This window comes from Amblyomma maculatum, chromosome 11 (assembly GCF_055883805.1).
Source record: "Amblyomma maculatum isolate TAMU_Amacu chromosome 11, ASM5588380v1, whole genome shotgun sequence".
Lineage (NCBI taxonomy): Eukaryota > Metazoa > Arthropoda > Arachnida > Ixodida > Ixodidae > Amblyomma > Amblyomma maculatum.
The window spans coordinates 84,007,300-84,026,548 of NC_139354.1; the positions used below are offsets into that span (position 1 = coordinate 84,007,300).

At 41.4% G+C, this 19,249-nt stretch overlaps 1 protein-coding gene across 1 annotated transcript in view; it reads right to left on the reverse strand.

The window, feature by feature from the left end:
• Nucleotides 1-4,059: 4,059 nt before the first annotated feature.
• LOC146174289 (neprilysin-1-like) overlaps nt 4,060-19,249 on the reverse strand; it is a 96,324-nt gene continuing 81,134 nt past the window's right edge. Inside the window, exons 16-18 of the mRNA XM_084585369.1 lie at nt 13,386-13,487; nt 9,019-9,095; nt 4,060-4,165 (exon numbers count right to left, since the gene is read on the reverse strand). Coding sequence (XP_084441495.1) covers nt 4,060-4,165; nt 9,019-9,095; nt 13,386-13,487 — 285 coding nt within the window. The remainder of the gene's footprint in view (nt 4,166-9,018; nt 9,096-13,385; nt 13,488-19,249) is intronic.

Here is a 19,249-nt window from a genome sequence, read left to right on the forward strand (position 1 = left end):
TGCTTTTTCGAAATCTCAAAAAAGAGCATCTACAGGTACAGTTAAATCCAGGTTAGAACTTATGTCATTGATGAATAAAGCTAGTTGAGTGTCACATGAGAGTCCTTTACGGATATCATGTTAATTAGGATGAAAAAAGGCTATAAAATTAGAAGTTTTACCATCTGAGAATAAAGCACATGCTCCATTAGCTTTAAAGAAACGCTTGTTAGTGAAATAGGACGATAACTAGAATATTAAGATGGAGGACCTTTTTTCGGAGCTGGAATAACCTTGCCTATTTTCCAGTCTTCCGGCACCACTCCTGATGACAACAATTGCTGAAAAATATGACGTAAAATAACGCTGACAATTTTGGTGTGCTTTAGTACTTTTGAGCTGATACAATAGACACCTGATGAAACTGTTTTAGCGAGCTTATAATTTTCGCAATACCGGAAGGATTGAAAATTATATCAGGCATGACTGCGCGATCGTAACTAGGAATATCTGGTAAAGTGTTAGCGAGTTCTTGAGTAAATACAGATGTGAATGCGTGGTTAAGCTCTTCAGCTATTTTATTGTCAGGTATTGGACGGCTCTGCTGATTGCTTAGTTGTAACGGTAGGGAGTGTTTGGGGCAAATTGTACTCCAAAATGTTTTGGGGTTATTCTTTATCATTCTTGGCAAGACTGGTGAGTAAAAATAACGTTTAGTTTTGCTAGCACGTGATTAAAGCTCCTTCTCCGCTACATAATATTTTTGCCGTAAATATTGGTTAAGTTTTTTAGCTGAGCGGAGTAGCCTTGTATTTTTGTTGTTAAGATGTTTCAACGGGATGTTAAACCATGGTGATGACTGTTTTTCTCTTATAGTAGTAGTTGGTATGTGCATTAGTATCGACTCATGCATCTTGTTCTTCAAAAGTAACCAGTTAATTTCTACGGAACGGTTTGAAAAATTGTGAAGAAGCCAGATGCGGAATTTGTCGAGTACTGCGTTAATTTTGGAATAATTCCCTCTGTCGTATAGCGTCATTGTTTTCGTTATTTTAGGCGTATGCGGTAGATGAAAATGAAAGGAAAAGTGAAAAATTGAATGGTCACTAAGCCCTGTCAAATATGTGAGCGGAAAGAGCATATCGGACTCGGAAGCTAAAACCAGTGTGTGTGATGAATTTTTACCGCGACGCGTCGGCTGTGTGACTGTTTGCGTTAGTCCAAACGTTAGGCAAGTGTTTACGAAGTCACCTTCGCCATTGTTTTGTGATAGCACTGAGGCAAGATTTGACCAAGTTTTTGCAGGGAAATTGAAATCTCCGAATAGCAGGATAGGCGATAGACGGTATGCGCTGGTTACTGTTAGAAGGACCTCGTGGAACTCGGCAACGAAAGAAATATCAGCATCAAGAGGGCGATAACAGGCGTCAAATACTATAGGTGGATAAGAGGCATTGCTAATAGCGAATGTAATTTCTAAGGGGGATGATGGTCCTAAAGTCCGTGCACTGAAGGCTGCGGTGGGCGGCTATCAGTACACCACCACCACGTTTGATACTTCGATCACGCCGGGAAACATTGAAATCTGAAGAAAGCGAAAGTACTTCGGAGTCTGCGATTGATGAATTGAGCCACGTTTGGTAAGAATGACCAGGTTAGATTCTGTTGTGTGAACTACATTACGGAGAGCATCAAGCTTTGGCAAAAGGCTTCGAATATTAGTATATAAAAATAGATGTAGGAAAGGTTAGGACACGAATAATTTTCTTCTACGAGTTTAAAAGGGGGGGGGGGGGGGGGGGGGGGAGGGTAACCTGCTGAATGCTGTGGTGAAATATGGCAGGTTTTATTTCCGACGATTAGTTGGTTTTGTCTAAGGTTATATTTTCCTTTATGTGCTTTACCGAATTCCAGGAGGTGCTTTCTAGCGGTAAGCGAGTGCGGAAAATAACTTTCAGAATTACTGTAACTTATGTATCTTTTAGTTTCTTGGCACATGAAAGTATATTTTCTTTTTTTAACGAATTTAAGGATGATTGGTGGATCACGGTCGCCCTGAACTTTCCCAGCCTGTGAGCTCTTTCAATATCAAGAGGACGAGGCTAGTATCTAATAGCGCACTACAACGCTGGATTACGAGGTCTTCAGATTGCTCCCTTGTTTCGCGTTCGACATATTAAAGGCCAAAAAAAAAAGGTTTGATCTGCTTGATCTGTCGTTCGAATCATCCAGTCTGGTTTCAATGCTGGCAATTTGCATAGCATTTTGATCCGCTACTTCTTGTAAGTGGCTCATCTGTTTAACTGCTATCATTCATGAACAGCCAGTTTCAATTTTGGCCAGTCTGTTTTTGATTTCCTGAAATGTTTCGTCTTTCTGGGAACGTTTAGGGCGAATTGATTTCATTTCTGTAAGAAGTGAAGCTTGTCCGGATCGAATTTCGTTTAGTGCTTCAAGTATTTCAGTGCAAGATTGGGTATCACCGGAATGAGTTTTGGGACCGGGGTTTAGTTGAACGTCACCTGCGAGGATTAGTAACTGTTTGATAACAGAGTAGCAATCAAAGACTATCTGGATGCAGCACAGTGGGCTCATAGAGAAACATACTTACGTAAAGAGCGGACACTTCCATAGGGCCCTGCGGCCGAGCAGCGCCAGCGCCCCGAGCGGCTGGTCAGACCGCTAATTTCGTTCAGCCGAGACTTTCGGCACATGATTTACTCTGTTTCGGTTTCGGTTTAAATGCTTTCAATTCTGATTTACATTTAGCTGTTAAAATATTCAACTACATAGTCTAGAGTTGCGCGCATGTGCTTTAACGATGCCATGCATACGGACGTATAAAAGTCGCGGATTGCAACCTCTTTACTGGAAATACCGGCAAGGTTCTCGCATAACTTAAGCGTAGCTGTCTTAGATCATGCATGTTAGAATAATGCGGCATAGCTGTTCTTATTGTAATTTTCTGCCGTGATTGATCCGCTTTTCTCAGTGGCACACAAGGAGGCAAAGGTTCCATACAAAAAAGATTATTTTCTTGTTTACATATTGAATGACACAGAAACTATACTGAATCACACACTTTATAAAATACATCCTATTACAAAGAGCAACAAGATTGAAGGTATGATGAAGCACGCGGAACAGTGTCACGATGAACAAATTTCGCATACTGGCTGTGTGTTTTTCCTCTAAGACATCACCCATGAGAACCACAGAAAAGGAGTTGTGAACATTGTGAACAAAAATCTGACGTTGTCAGAAAGATTCTTTCCTGATCTTTCTTTTTCAACTCCACTATAGCGTTATAACCTAATTCTTTTTATCGAATAATTCATTCTATACCTTCTGTGTTTTTTTTCCTGTCATTTGAGCGTTTACGTCATCGCCCGTGTGTCCTACATAATTACTGGTTAGTTGTCTTGCTCTTTTCCGCTATTTTGAATGAACGGAATTCCTGTCTTGTCTTAATTCTTTGCATACATCACTGTGCCATTATTTATCCCTTCGTCGTATTACGAATTTTATAATCTTGTTACGTTTTTTTGGCGAAATCTATCAAGCTATGATCGATACATTTTTCATTTAGCATATTCTCCCCGTGTTCCAAGTTTGCATTTGCGTATCCTACTTTTATGTTCAGGAAAGCTAAATACAAGATTTCGTTGTCCGCCCTAGCCACGTTTTTGCATTGAGCAAGCCCGAACAGGCTATCATTTGGGCGCCTACCCTTTCTGAACTGTTCAGAAGGTCTATAAAATGCAGCAAATCAGAAGGAAAAGAGCGAGATTTGAATCAACATGGCAGGATAACAATGCGCTAAATGATGACTGTTTCGAACAAAATCTCTTCTGCAGAAAGTACTGATGAAATTGACGACCTCTTGAAAACGCATTGCCTTACGCACTAATCGCATTACTGCAGGTAATGTTTTTCTCGGAATGCCATGGCCACATAAAAGAAAGGTATACAAAATTGCTTGCTCACGCCAGGTGCAAATGGTTGTACCATGTGTAAAAAGATGACTCGTCTCCTCGAGGTTTTGTCTAAGTAGTTTATTAATAATTTCGTACATTTATTTTACCACATTGTACAAGTTTCATTGTTCTTGTAGTGCATGCGCTGGCCTTCTTTGCATTGAAATGCCGCCGTGAATGATTTCATGTTTCTTAGCGATACATTCACTCTGAAACAAACAAAAAAACTAAAGTTAATAGCTTCACATACATATTCAAAGTAGATTAGAGAAATGAAGGAAAAATATATGCGGTGAGCCAAATTAGACAGAAATTGACATCCATGTAAAATGGACCATGCTCAATTTCATCGTCGCACCAAATTGTGTCCCTGTTGTCACTCCCAAGTGCTTGGTCTGGGTCAACCGCAATTATGCTCGGCGAAAGTAGACATAAACTGATATTTAAGTTCAAAGAACAGCTCCCTGGTCTGTGGACAGAAAAAAAATTCAACTCGGGCCTTCAAAAAACTTATCATGGTCACCCTAAACGTTGACCTCTAACAAATTATTCTATAGTTTATATCCCCATAAGAAAAATCCCACCATGTTCAAACAACGCAGCCGAATGCTGTCCTAGTCTGCCTAAAATATCGCCTGGTTGCACTAAAGTTCTGTGGACATATGAGAACAGCAATTTTCAGGAGATTAAGGGGTTGCTTCATGCTCAGGAACTGGTTTATGAACTTATACAAGGAAGGTTTTTGTCCGGCAGGCGGTGTCGTAATGCTGATGATGATGTCATAAACCCGCCAAACAAAAAGCGTCCTTTCTTACGAGTTGCCAGTGTGAGAATGTTACTGTGATGCTTTCTTTTTTACTTTTTACTCTGCTTTCCTTTTAACTTGCAATATGCTACTACTTGTTTGGGATACATGCTTGTTCATACTTGGAACAGCCTCTCTTTATAGTACAATGTAAGGAAATACACTGACGCATAAGGGTGGCAGGTTCCACATCAAATACATCCATGCATGCTGCGCTCCTTTTGGAATAAGTTATAACTCTTAAGGAGTTTTTCTGGAAGGAGGAAGTTATGTAGCATGCGCCTAAAATATGATGTTTAGAATTATACAAATTGCTTTCGTATAAGTCTAAAAGTGCGATTCATACACAATATTTACCACCTTAAAGACCGAGATACTTGGTGATCCTGAATTTATCAAATTCCTATCCTTTCCTTTAGGAATAACCAACAAAAAATAAAAAGTTGTCTGCTGTTTTGCTTAGCTGAAATTAGCAATGCAAAAAGTTGTTTCTCATGCTTTGAGCGAGTCATTTATAAAAAATGATTAGCACGGCCTGTCTTCCTGAGTTTCACCTCCGATGATTGATTTCTTTCAGTATTATTACATTTATTTGAGCGCCCTATGGGCCGGATTCGAATTAGATGATGATATTATGGTAACCACAATTCCAAAATGTTACAAAAGAATAAAAATAGTTGCATTTTCACATATGAGAACATAAATCACAATAAAACAAAAAAAAGAAAAATACACAGACAGAATGATTTGAAAAGCTACATTATGCTTCTGAAAGATATCTGATACATGCAATATACGTGTCGCAAATTTTTCAAGAGAGACTGTGCAGAATAAAAACCAGAAAAACCCAAACCCTACAGGGCGGATCCTGATTCATAAACTGCTGGCACTGGAATAGCAGAAGCAGTTACAGCACATATTGTTTCCGATAAGCACATTTAATGACAAGGCTAAGAGGAAATTTCCTACTCTTTTGATGAGCGAGCATGGTTACGCTCTACGGAATGCCTAGTGCGCGTGGGCGCTAATGGTGAATTGCTGAGGACGAGTGAAGAAAGAGCAGAAGAAACATCTCTGGTATACCAAGGTGAAAAAGTTGTAAGCAAATGGTCTAGAATAAATGGTGAATTGCTGAGGACGAGCGAAGGAAGAACAGAAGAAACATCTCTGGTATGCCAAGGTGAAAAAGTTGTAAGCAAATGGTCTAGAATAAATACCCCCACTCAAAGGGTCTAAAGGGATATTTTGCACTGACTATTTTATTGTGTTTACTTCTTCGAATGCCACATAAGAGACGAAATGTTTTTATGTGATCACATATAGCATGAATAGGGAGTTAGTTAAGCATTAAAACCAGCCCAGAATGCGGCGTTTGGAATCACCTATGTGCTAATCGCTTTCTTCCTAATGTATTCAGTGCAATTTTTACTTGGAAATATGTGCACATACTCAAAAACTGTGGTCGCAGTTGAAAGACAAACTTTATTTCAAATGACTACACACGTGCATGCTTTTGGTCATAAGGAAATAGCCTCTTAACAGCGGCTTACCAAAACTCTGCATCGCATAGGACGTGTTTGGGAGCAAAATGCATACCAGCGAATTATAAACACAATAATTATATAGTGAACCAATGACATGGGAGCCTTCGGGCTCTTTCAGTATTTTAATCTCTGTAAAATATCGACACATGAGGAAAGCAACATTGAAGCTTACACAGTATTTTGCTTCTAAATATACACAAAGGTTTCGCTCTGGTTCAAATAAACCTATTAAGAGTATCGGATAATGGGAACGTGGATGCTTGGAAGCCATAATAAATTCCTGGTCGTGATCCATACCAGTACTTGCGATTGCGTCTTAGGCCAGGCACTGTGTTAGAGATGTGGGTGGGAAAAGCAACAGTCAGACCTAAACTAGTGATATACTATTATTATTCCGAGTTCATGCAGCCTATATACTTTCAAACAACATATAGAGGATAATTGTTTCTCAAAATGATGGACATTAAACATCTCTTGATGGTAATGCAATTTTCGGCAGCCCTAAAGGTATTGCTATGCTAATAAGAGTAGTTCTCTTAAGCATTGTCACAGTAATAATATTTGCTTGAAAATGTAATCCGAGTTCGGCCAGATGAAGTTTGCAAATATCTAAAAATTCTACCCGAAGGGCAAATGCAAGTTTTTCAATGGAATGGTTTCAAAGACGTAACAGGTGAAGGGTTCATATTTTTCCCAAAATGTTAGTCTATTTTTTATAATAACAATACGCAGCACGTTCGTATGTCTAGGTTTTGACTTTTTTCTATATTTGCAAACATGCTGAGCATACCCTAGTCAGAAGCTCACTTTGAAGTGTGTTCGCGCTAAGCCCATGTAGTGAGAGGAAGTTTTTCGAACCAATAAAATGAATAATCCTGCTTAAGGCCTTAAAAAAAAACAACTAATGCAGCCAACGAGACCATTTTGTGATCTATTCTGGTGATTCTTATTTCCTTTTCAATTAGGCATGCTAGCAAGGTGATGTTCAAAATACTGCAAGGTAGGCTGCAGCAGTATGTGGATCGGGAGCTTCCAGACGTGCAAACTGGGTTTCGCAAGGGCAGAGGAACTAGAGACCAAATTGCCAACCTTCGCTGGATCATGGAAAAAGCAAGAGAGTTCCGGAAACCCATTTACTTCTGTTTTATTGATTATGCGAAAGCGTTTGACTGCGTAGATCACAGCAGATTGTGGCAAGCTCTCCAAGAGATGGGAGTTCCAATTCACCTCATCTGTCTCCTCAGGAACCTTTATGAAGGGCAAGAGGCCACAGTCAGAACTGGGCATGGCCTTACTGATTGGTTTCCGATTGAGAAAGGGGTGAGGCAAGGCTGCATACTGTCGCCCTGCCTATTTAAACTATATGCAGAGTGCATCATGAGGAAGGCCGGTCTGGACGAGTCTTCAGCTGGAGTGAAGATTGCTGGAAAACGTATCAACAACCTTAGATATGCGGATGATACCACTTTAATGGCAGAAAGTGAAGTGGAACTCAAGAGACTTCTGATGCGCGTACAAGAAGAGAGTGAGAAGTTCGGGCTTAAACTGAACAATAAAAAGACGAAGATCATGGCGTCTTGCCCTATCAAGTCCTGGAGCATCAATGGACAAGAAGTGGAAGCTGTGACAGATTTTCTGTTCTTGGGCGCCAAGATTACCTCGGAAGGAGACTGCAGCCATGAAATTAGGAGACGCCTGCTTCTGGGAAAGAGAGCAATGGTTAGTCTTGACCGCCTAGTAAAGAGCAGAGACATTAGTCTACCAACCAAGATCCGTATAACCAGTGCTATGGTCTTTCCAGTTGTGATGTATGGATGCGAGAGTTGGACTGTGAAAAAGGCTGACCGCCGAAGAATTGACGCGTTTGAATTGTGGTGCTGGCGAAGACTCTTAAGAGTTCCTTGGACTGCCAGAAGATCAAATCAGTCGATATTGTCGACCATAAACCCTGACTGCTCATTGGAGGGTCAAAGTCTAAAGTTAAAGCTCAGCTACTTTGGTCATCTGATGAGAAGAGAGGAGTCGCTGGAGAAAGATTTGATGTTGGGAAAGGTTGAGGGTCGCCGGAGAAGGGGTAGGCAGCGAACGCGATGGTTGGATGGCATTCTCGAGGCATTGCAGATGAAGCTATGTGATGTTAAGAAGATAGTGAGAGACCGGAAAGCGTGGCGTGACATGGTCCATAGGGTCACGAAGAGTCGGACACGACTGAAGGCCTGAACTGAACTGAAAGTCATTTCAGTAGAAGAATTTGGTTTAAATTCATTCTCAGTATTCGTTAGAAATGGACATTATTCAAAGGGGTTATAAAACCTTCATCAATGACTTGATACTTATGAACTGAGAAAGGAAACTGTTAGGCGAACTCTTGGGCTTCATAATGCTTGATTTCAACTAATCAGATTAGACACGGGAGTGTGGAAAAAGGCCGCCGTTAATTAAGTAGCAACAACTCTCCCTATGTCAACTCACTCTTCTCCTCCTTTTCTATCTCATCATCTTATCTCTTATCCCAAAATTATCCCTGCCTTTTGCCCTCCTTTTCTCTTTCCTCCTCCTTTATTTTAGCTCATTCCCCTTGAATTCCATTTTTCTCTTCATCCGGGGAGATGGGCAAGGGAGGCGGGCGGGTTGACAACAACCACATGAAACTCCCGAAACCTAGACCTTAAGAGGTCCAGAGCTATTTTAAAACAATTCTCATTCAACTTACCTATGTCTTCTAGGAGCATGGGGGTCGTATTCGATCTGTAGTTGCAATGCTTCCTTCCGGATGCTGCCACACCATACCTGCAGATTAAACGCGCCATATCAGAATTCTTAAGTTATTACAATTACCACTACAGACTCACGTGGTCTCAAACGCACAGCAGAACCAACATGTAGTCGTAGGGCTTAATTACACCATAAGGGCCCAGTCAAGTGAAAAGGAAAAATGAAGCGTACACTATGCTAAAATGCTGGCAGTAATATGGTGTCATTGGTTAGGAAACAGATGACAACTAGGGGCAACATGCTGTGATTGAAAAATGTATCAGGCACTAAAGACCCCTTAAAAGCAACATGTTCAAAGCCTTGGAGGCTAGTTTACGTTTGTGTATATTTGGCAGAAATGACATTGACAGACGTCAGGAGAGCGGCTTCTTTCTTGCCATGATCTATATGAGTAGTTTCAGTCGGCGCCGGTGACATGCGCATGTCACGCCGGTTGGTCTGGTCGTTTTAGCTTGTGGCAGATGACGTACATGTTCTCTATTGGAGACGAGGGTGAAGCCCTCGTCTTTGTGCCCCCTACGTCCTACGTTGCCATGTACAACGGTAGCAACGGTAGAGAAGGAAAATTAACATATGTTCCTTAACATACGTTCCTGATGTGCTCCAAACTCCCTGGGTGATGTAGTTGGTTAGCGCACTCGGCTGGTGATTGGAGAAATAGGAGTTCGATTCCCGATAGAGAATGGGTTCGTTTCTGAAAATGTTAAATAGCAGGCGAGGCGGAAATTTCGTGCGAAGAAATCTTCAGCACGATTACGAGGCAAGAAAGGCATTCGGCAGGTATAGTAATTAGGCTTCAGGCATAAACAATGAAGGCTGCACAGGCCTACGTGCCTACATCTAGTTAAGATGGCCACGTAGCTGAAAGCCTTTCATGAAAGATGTAAATCAGCAATGGGTAATGTAGAAACATATGTATTGTACTAATGATTACTTCAGTTCCAAGGCAGGCAAGAAGTAGGCCGGAGAGTAGTACACAGTGTGTAAATATAGCATACGCTCTTTAAACATAGGAGATTCCTTAGCACAGGTCGCAGAAGGCAATAACTTACAGATTATGAATACCTGCAACAAGGCGAAAAATCCCGTTGATCATGGAAAAATCGAATGAGGAGACTAAAATCAAATGGATTTCTTAATGTGATCTAATCCAGGCATTGTGCACGATTTGGAGCTCCCGAGAGAGGTGTGGTGCCGTGGTTTTACGATGGTAAGGCATGAAATTAGTCCAGATTTAGAGGGTAAGCGTGAATAAGCAAGCAATGAAAAATGGGCAATCGTTTATCTAGTAGGAATAGGGAGCATGGAGTAATACAGGATCTCGCTCCAGAATTACTGTTGAGATTTTATTGAGGTAGACGACCTTAGTTTAAAAGCTACGAATAATAATTTAAGGAACATGGCTGCTAAATGTGCTTGACAAAATTTGAAATAATGAAATCTGAGAAAGTAGTTTGAAAGTATCAGGTACCTACCAATTTGTTTATTGACGGTGGATAGATAATAATTAAATAACTCGGAACCCTATATACGCAGTGCCTCATGATCTCGAGAGTAGAAGAAAGTTGCAACAATTCTGAATAATTTCGATCCGTAAGGAAGGAGATTCCAAGAACTTGGAACATTACAGACGTGTACTTACTGTCCCTTAGATACATGGTTTTTATTAAGGTGCCGACTAAAAGATTCACGGCAGCCTTGGATTTGAGTCAACAAAAGATCAAGCAGGAGTGCGTAAAGGCAATTCTACAATGGATGATATGTAAACATTCCAGACACGATATTCATATATTACAAATAGAACTTGATCGATATGAAAACTAAGCAGACATGGAGGCTTGGTTTGGTTTGATTTGGTTTGTAGGATTTAATGTCCCAAAGCTGCTCAGGCTATGACAGACGCCGTAGCTAAGGACCCCGGAAATTTTCACCACCTGGAGTTCTTTAACGTGCACTGACATCTCATAGCACATGGCCGCCTTGCTTTTCGCCTCCATCGAAAAGCGGCCACCGAGGCCGGGACACGATCCCGCATCATTGGGAACCGTAGTCAAGTGCCGTAACCACTGCGCCACCACGGAGGGGCTGACATAGAAACGTTGAGATAACAAGGTGCAGATGCGCCGTATGAGAAAGCACAGGAAGATTTCTATAGGGTGTAGATGAGCGATTATGAAAGTACTAGAAGATAGCTAGAATAGATTTTCACATATAAGAGGCCAAAAAGCAGAAATCAAGAGGAGCGAAAGAGTAACGACGGCGATATGTTGATAAAGGTGACTTCTACAAATAAATGACGAAGATGAGAAAGAAGTATTTGATGACGGAGCAAGATTGACGGAGAAGAAAACACAATGACGATCACAGCAAGAATGACGAGAATGAAGGGCAAGGTTATGAAAGTGCGCGGGATAACGCGGCCAGGGGGGGGGGGGGGGGTAAATGCCCAGGAGGATAATGACGGCTCAGTTTGGAGAGAGAAACGTGTGACCTGCGCTGGTTTCATGCTCTAAGGCAATGTACCGTATATTTTCTGCTGTTCCTGAGCATGTCCTGGTAATCCAGTGACCAGCGCGTTTAGCATTATTGTAGTTTAATTTCCTGCTTCCAGCTTCAGCATATTTTGACAGGTGGAAGTTAGTAAACGTGTTGACCAAGCATCTATTTGTCGACAATTTGTGTGACTTTGCCCAAGGATGCGGGATTGAATCCGGGCCATGGCCGACACTTTAGGTGGAGGCAGAAAGCTAGGGGCGCATGTCCTGTGCGATGTTAGTGCATGTTAAAAACCCCAGGCTGTCGAAATTGCCAGAGCCCTCCACTACAGCTCCACTACAGCATCTCTGATAGCCTGAGTTTTAGGACGGTAAACCCCGTAACCAAACGATATCAAGTGACTTAGTTCGCATTTACCTAAGCCAGGTAGCAAGTTCTCATTTAGCTCCCCTTTGAAGGTGCGCCTCCTAAAGCCATTACAGACCACCTTAAAATGGACATGTGTATTTTATAGTAATCAACCATTTTAGTTAGAATCATCGTATAACCTCTGAATAAGCGGGCGACAGTATGTCATCGCAATAAAGAACTGCAGTCAAGAATGCGTACTCCAGACGGACGACTTGTCGATGGATACGCTGTGGTAACGAGCGTTTTGTGCTTCAAATTTCTGCCGCTCTGGCGAGTTAAACCTGCGGAATCTCAATAACACCCCGAACCCCAAGAGGGCTGTAAAGGGCTTTTAAATTACTGCGATGTTAAATAACGGAATCTGAAGACTGCACTTGCAACCTAAAAACAGGCCCCCGCACTGGGTCTTGCGCTGCAGAACGATGGGTAACGAGTTAACGCTGTGCATTTGGCAACTGTTTGGACCTGCTGCATGGAGCAATGATCCATGCGTGAAGCGCGCGTTGAATTGTTACCAAATTTTATGGTGAAGTGGGAAAGAAACAATATGCCGAAACGTACGAAATGCGTAGACAAATGCTACATTCACGGCGCGTCTAAGGCAATATAAATTAATCGAAATTTATGGGAGGTGCTTGTAAGAGATGTCAAGTACCCGGCAATAATCTTGAGCATTCAATCAGCATAAAAACCCCTGTAAGCCACTATCTACACAATGGGAGCATGAAGCATCCGGCATAATTCATTAGGGATTTGTTATGTATTGCTGTGTGGAAATAATACTTCGTAAAATAACTACATCGAATATTTAAGCATGATCGGTAATTTATGTGAGAAATGCCTATCATATCATATCTATTTCGTGAATGTAGTGAGTGTCGTTTGGTTGACGTTTGACGGCCTTATGAGTGAATATTTATACGTCAGGATCAGAAAGGTGCGGTTCGTACTATGAAATTTGCATTCCAATAATATCTATGTAGAGAGGAGCTTGAAGTGCAGCGTACCGACAGATAATCAAATAGCTCATATGGTGACTGTACTAACTAATTCGAAAATCGTTTAGGATTTGCTGTTTCCAAAGACCAGACATTGACAATGATAAGTGCTCGACCTAAAGCCCGGCCTATCAGTATTGACATCCGGCTGTATAACCCATGATCCCTGAACGGTAAGCAAAAAGCCTTAGTGACAATCGCAGTTGACAAGTCGCTGATTTACAATTGTTTTTTTTTTCTTACTGTTGGCTGTGGGACATTGGAAATATCAGAAATGACCTCCTGGTAATTCGTACGATGAGCGGCAGGCTTTATTCCTTGTGTGACACTGTGCGCATCTTCTTATAGGCGGCAATGGCGGCCATTTGCACTGCTGTAACATCTAAGCACTGAGCCTTACCATTGCATTGGAGATGAAGAACAGTTGTCTAGGCGTGTATTTCTCCAATCCAGGAAGCCGGATGTCCGGAGTCACCGACTCATTCAGTTGGGCGCTCAACGTCTGAAAGAAATAAGCTTGCATCAGACACGAGGGATGTCCTGTGCTTTTTCAATTGCATAGATAAAAAATTCCGGTCTATAAAGTTAGGGGTAAATGAACTCCTTCCACTATTTATTTTAGGTCAGTAAATGGTCGGCAGTTTCGTCTACAACTGCTGCTCTACACATGACCATGGTGTTTTCAACCAACATCTGGGAGCTATTTCGGTGGGCATCATGATTAGGCCCAAAGTCGTACGCTGTACTTTTTAACCTAAATGAATGCTTTACAAACGGAACGGTGGTATCCCTATGTAGAAAAAGATACCTCTTCTTCGACTCCGCTAGCATACGACCCGACACGCCGATGTGGCCGAAGAATTAGCCATCACGCTTGCCATATCTGATCCCTATTGAGGGGTCGTTCTCGGCGACATGAGCATAACCATAAAAAAGTTACAACAATGGTAAAAAATCCGCGGAAGCCAGCCAAATGATAAAGAACTTGAAACTGACCCCAGACTTCAAGATCAAACCAGTTAATCTCCCCGAACACAACGGAAACGTCTCTCCGCATCTTATCAAACTCCACGAAGTCGCTCACTTCGTCACCTAAGGTATCGTATACCATACCGGAGAGGGTCATGGCGAAGAACGGGGAGACAGAAGCTGAGGAGCTTTAATTACTTAACCAAGGCCTTCTAACTGTCCAGCCTGACCTTCATTTCACCTTACAGCAAAATAGGCAGTGTTCAGGCAGTCGCCTGGAGGCAGTTACAAACAAATCATACGCAAACCCACTGTAGTACAACAGGATTTACACGGAAGTGTATAAACCAACACATGCAAGATCTGCAAGACAAACATAGCGACACTTAACAAAGTACTGCGGGAGTGCAAGGCACAATTGAGAAATGTTAAGCCCGAAACCCTCTCACCGAGGTGGTCCGCCGCTCTGCGCAGCTCCATTCTCAACGACCAGCTCTGAGCTGTCATGCAGGCCTTCGCGGCAGCAAGGAGACAAGATCTCGACTATCCCACGTGGAAGATATATGTCCGGTCGCGTTTCATAGAGCAATGCAGAGAGCCTTCGCATTGAAACATAGGCTCGCCGCCTTTTTTGTTTCTTCCAGAGATGCGCCTTTAAGGAACGAAATCTGAAGCTGCTTCACCTTCACCGGTGGTGAAGCCTATACGCATCCACGTAACAACCTCCCACTCCTACCAAGGCAAGCTGCATCTGCGCACTACTACCCGAAATCGACGGCGTCTCGTATATAACCGCTGTACGACGGAACCCACATCATTCACCGAGCTATACAGGCAACCTTCGCAGCGAAACACAGGCTAACTGCCTTCTTCGTTCCTTCCAGGTTTGTAGCCTTTATCTTTAATTGCAAACATCGTTCTTAGGCTCCTGAATTGCTCCATATGTGCGCAATATGGGTGGTAAGCCTCCTACAACTATAAAAAATCTTGCAAAGGTTATGACTGACTTGGCTACAGAGTGTGGCGCTAAAATTGAACTAAAGCCGGATTTAAGAATGTGATTAAATTTGAAATAGAATCTGACAAAACTGCTATTGACTTTTCAAATGAAAAGTTCGAAAAATTTAGAACTGAAATTTCTTTTCAAATGAAAAGTTCGAAAAATTTAGAACTGAAATTTGTGGTTCTTGTACAGACCATTGCTAACGTTAAAAATGTAAACAACGAGATAAAAAGGAAACCAACCGACACCAAAATAAGTGAAAACTCTCAGGTACGAATTACCTGAACTGCAGCAATACAGTAAAAAAATAACCTTGAAGTCAAAGGTACCCCTTCGATAACCGTTGATAATCTGATTGCAGTGATGACATCAATCTATCATTGCTTGAGCAACGAGTTTATTGTGTCTGATGCTGAAGCTCTCAATCGTGTACCCTCAAAAGACAAAGAAAGCCCCAACATCATTATCAACTTTTCTTCCAGGAAAGCAAGAGACAGCATTTTTAAAACCGCGAAAAAAGCAACGGCTGAACAGTAGACTTTTGAACTTTGACGGTGACGAAAATCCAGTTTTTATTGAAGCACACTTGTGCCGTGCAAACAAAATTCTGCTGGGGGCAGCGCGGAAAGCCAAAAAGGAAAAACAGTGGAATCACACATGGGCATCAGATGACAAAAGTGTGATGTTCAAGACAGATACATTGCATGTTCTGCATATAGCCTGTGACAGTGATCCTGCTCAGGTGGTCTAAAATCATGGCCTTTTCCGTTGAACAAATTAACGCTAAGTGGCAAGAGAACTACATACAATCCCGCAGTATAAACAAAAACCAATACCAGCTTACTGTATATATATCGCAATACTCTTTCCAATACGATCTTATCGCTCCGACTGAAACATTGCTTAAGAAAGGAAAAATACCTTACAATCCAGGTTACACATCCCTATCGTTACCAAGTGAGAGCACCGCATGAGGTGGTGGCGTAGCTTTTTTATTAAAAATGCCATAGAGTATCAACAGCTTGCCGATTCTTTGCGAATTTCCAGTACCACGGAAGCACTTTTCACTCGCCTTAAGACAGGCGTCATATTAGGTGAACTATCTTGCCCGCCAAACTCGTGGACTAGTCAATTCACATCTGATATGGAATCCATTTTGTCCCCCCCTCCCCCTGTCTTTTAATAATTCATGAGTAATAGTGTGTGATTTCAATATTGACCTATCAAAGGATGATTGTCCTGATTAAATATAGTTTTTGGAATCATTCAATCTCAAGAACATTATCAATGTGCCCACAAGGATCACTCATCAGTCTGTAAAAATTATTGATCACATTTCATGTTACCGTAATATAAATGTCTGTACTGGGGTTTGTGACCTAAACATTACTGGTAATTCTTTAACGTTTTTGTTCCTGCCACGTTCGAGTGTGAACTGTAATTGTCCTAACCGTACCAATGTATTTATTTTCACCGGTGGACTGCGCACACGCCTGACGTTGGAAAATATGTTTCACAGTGACGTTCATACCGAATTTGCCAACTTCATATCTGCTATGTCTAATGCAATTACCAAGTCAACATGGGAGTTTTCGAGACGTAACTATCAGCATGCAATACGTCCTAGCATTACTGAGGAAATACACACAGTGTTGAAAAGATTCGTACTACAATAAACTCAAAAACAACAAACAAACGCCTAATAATTGAGACTGTTTAAGTACCACAGAAATAGGTCCGTGGCTGTGATGATAAAATGAAAGAAATTGTTATATACTAATTTGAATAATCAACAAGCAAATGATATTAAACAGGCATGGAAGATTGTAGGAGGTGTTATTGGAACAGTTAAAAGAAAAGAGATCGTTCCTGATGATTTGTCAGTATAGACTGTCAAACAGTTGATTCAGTTCTTCACAACATACGATCAGAACAGTGCGCAACCTACTTCTTTAGCATCAGCGACATAAAGAACTTCTCGATTTGCTAATGAATTCAATTTCTCGAACATTATCAGCGGACAAGGTAAATCTATTGTTTCAAAAATGGCCACGAATAAAGCGGCCGGGCAGATGGTATACAGGCGAAGATATTCAAGGACAATATTGATTTTCTTTGTGTCCCATTATGCAGAATATTAAATCATCCTGTAAACTCTAGCTTATACTCCAATAATTAAAGGCTGCGAAAGTTGTTCAGATACAGAGATGAGGTGGCCCTAACAACCAGTCTAGATGCAGACCAATATCTGTTCTTAGTATCATCAATACAATTTTCGAAAATTAATCGCCTTCCGACTGAAGTTTTTTATACTAATCATATCATTTGTCCTTAGAAGTATGGATGTTTCTCTAGCAGGTCCACGTCCACGGCTGTATTTACTCTATCCAACTTGTTTTATCTGCTCTTCATAAGCATAACAATGCCTTAAGCATATTTATCGACATAAGAAAGCTTTTGACACTGTTTCGCAAGCCATTGTTATAATGAAACGGGAAGCATACGGTATACGTAGCAGAGCACTTGAGTTCTTTAAAACCTACCAGTCCGCATGACAGCAGCAAGACGTCTTCAAGCATTTCCAAACTGCATACCGAAACGTAACATGTGGTGCATACCAAGGCTCAGTTCTGGGACCTCTTTTGTTTTTCTTCTATGTTAATGGTCTCTCGAGTGCATTACAGGGTTCTCAAATTTCGATGTACGTGGATGATACTGCACTGGTCTTTACTTGGAACTCGCTTCAAGCAATGCAAAATGCTATATACTTTGAACACCTACGTATCTCGATTTGGTTTTATAATAATCGTCTATCTTTAAAGACTAAAAAAAAGAACAAATATGTTTTCTTTTGTTCAAAACAAAACTGTATTGATTAAAGTGTTTTTTTCTATTTTTCTATTATGTTACTTTCTATTATTGAAAGTGTGCCTTTCTTCAAACATTTAGGAGTTTTGTTTGACTGCCACGTGTCTTGGAAGGAATAGGTAAACAATGTGTGTAAAAGGGTTTCCGGCACTTTCCACGCGCTATTCTTAGATCAATGTACTTCTCATTATGTCACAGACATCTCAGTTATTGGAGTGAATCATGGGGAACTATATTTAAAACGTATTTATCACCATTGTTGAGACTACAAAAATACGCCTTGATACCCATGGGATTGCCTACTTCGGATCGTTCTAACAATACCTTTTTGACGCGCTACAAGTGATGTCGTTCACAACCTTCTGCAACTACAAAAAATATCTTATTGTTAATAATATTTTAAATACCAACTACCCCTTATCCCTTAGTATATTCAGTATTCCCGTTCGCAGCACTAGGCAAGCCAGAAATGCTAATTTTATTTCTCCCGTTTGTCACAATGGGTACGGAGAAAGACGAATATAATTTACAGGATCGAAAGCTTGGAACTGGTTGCTAATTGAAATAAAACTAACTAGGAATTTTAAACTGAAATGCAAGATACATTTTTTTAAAACAGAAGGAAGGCTACAAATGTATTTTTCTTCAATGTGTTTGTAAAGGCTGACTTATACATGCTATTTTGTATTGGACCGCTGACTAGACACATCGGCTATCGGTCCAAATATCTATGTATAAATTTTGCTATGTATCGTTGAATAAAGACATCTTAATTCTTGGTTCTTAAAGCTTGTCGGACTCCCATCATTGAAAAATTCCGGAGGGGCACTCGAGTATTGCGAGAACATTTATAATACTACGGTCAATTACGTAGCTGCATGTTCGTTACTCGATATCTGCCACGTCTGACATGTGTTATTCACAATAAAGTAACGGTAATTTGAAGGTCGCGGCACAATCGCAGCGAGCCTGCAGCACTAGGTGGTTTGAGTCAACCTCGCTAAATGGCGAAACGCGTCTGTCTAACGGGAGACTCATTGCCCAGGTCGCACAGAATGTGAGGCCCCAGTAGGTCCGATGTAGGCAAGTGGGGCTGGGGCAGCCATCATAAAACCTGCATCCGATGGGGCAAATGTGGGCAAGCCCCATTTGGGCTTGCCCTTGTTCCTTCTGCATGGGTCCCATAGAGGCGTTGCTCGGGCTAATGCAGAGCACATTTCTGCATCCAGACCACAAGGGTCTTTTGTCGGATATTAAAGGGCCATCCAACCGAAATGTGGGCTCTTTATGGGAAAGCTCTCATAGATCCGAAATGAGGCAGCCCCCGTAAAATCTTTGTGGGACCTACATCGGCCGTAGGGGGGCAAAAAAATGGACATGCCTACATGCTGCCCAATCGACTCCTCGTAGGTTAACTTGAGGGC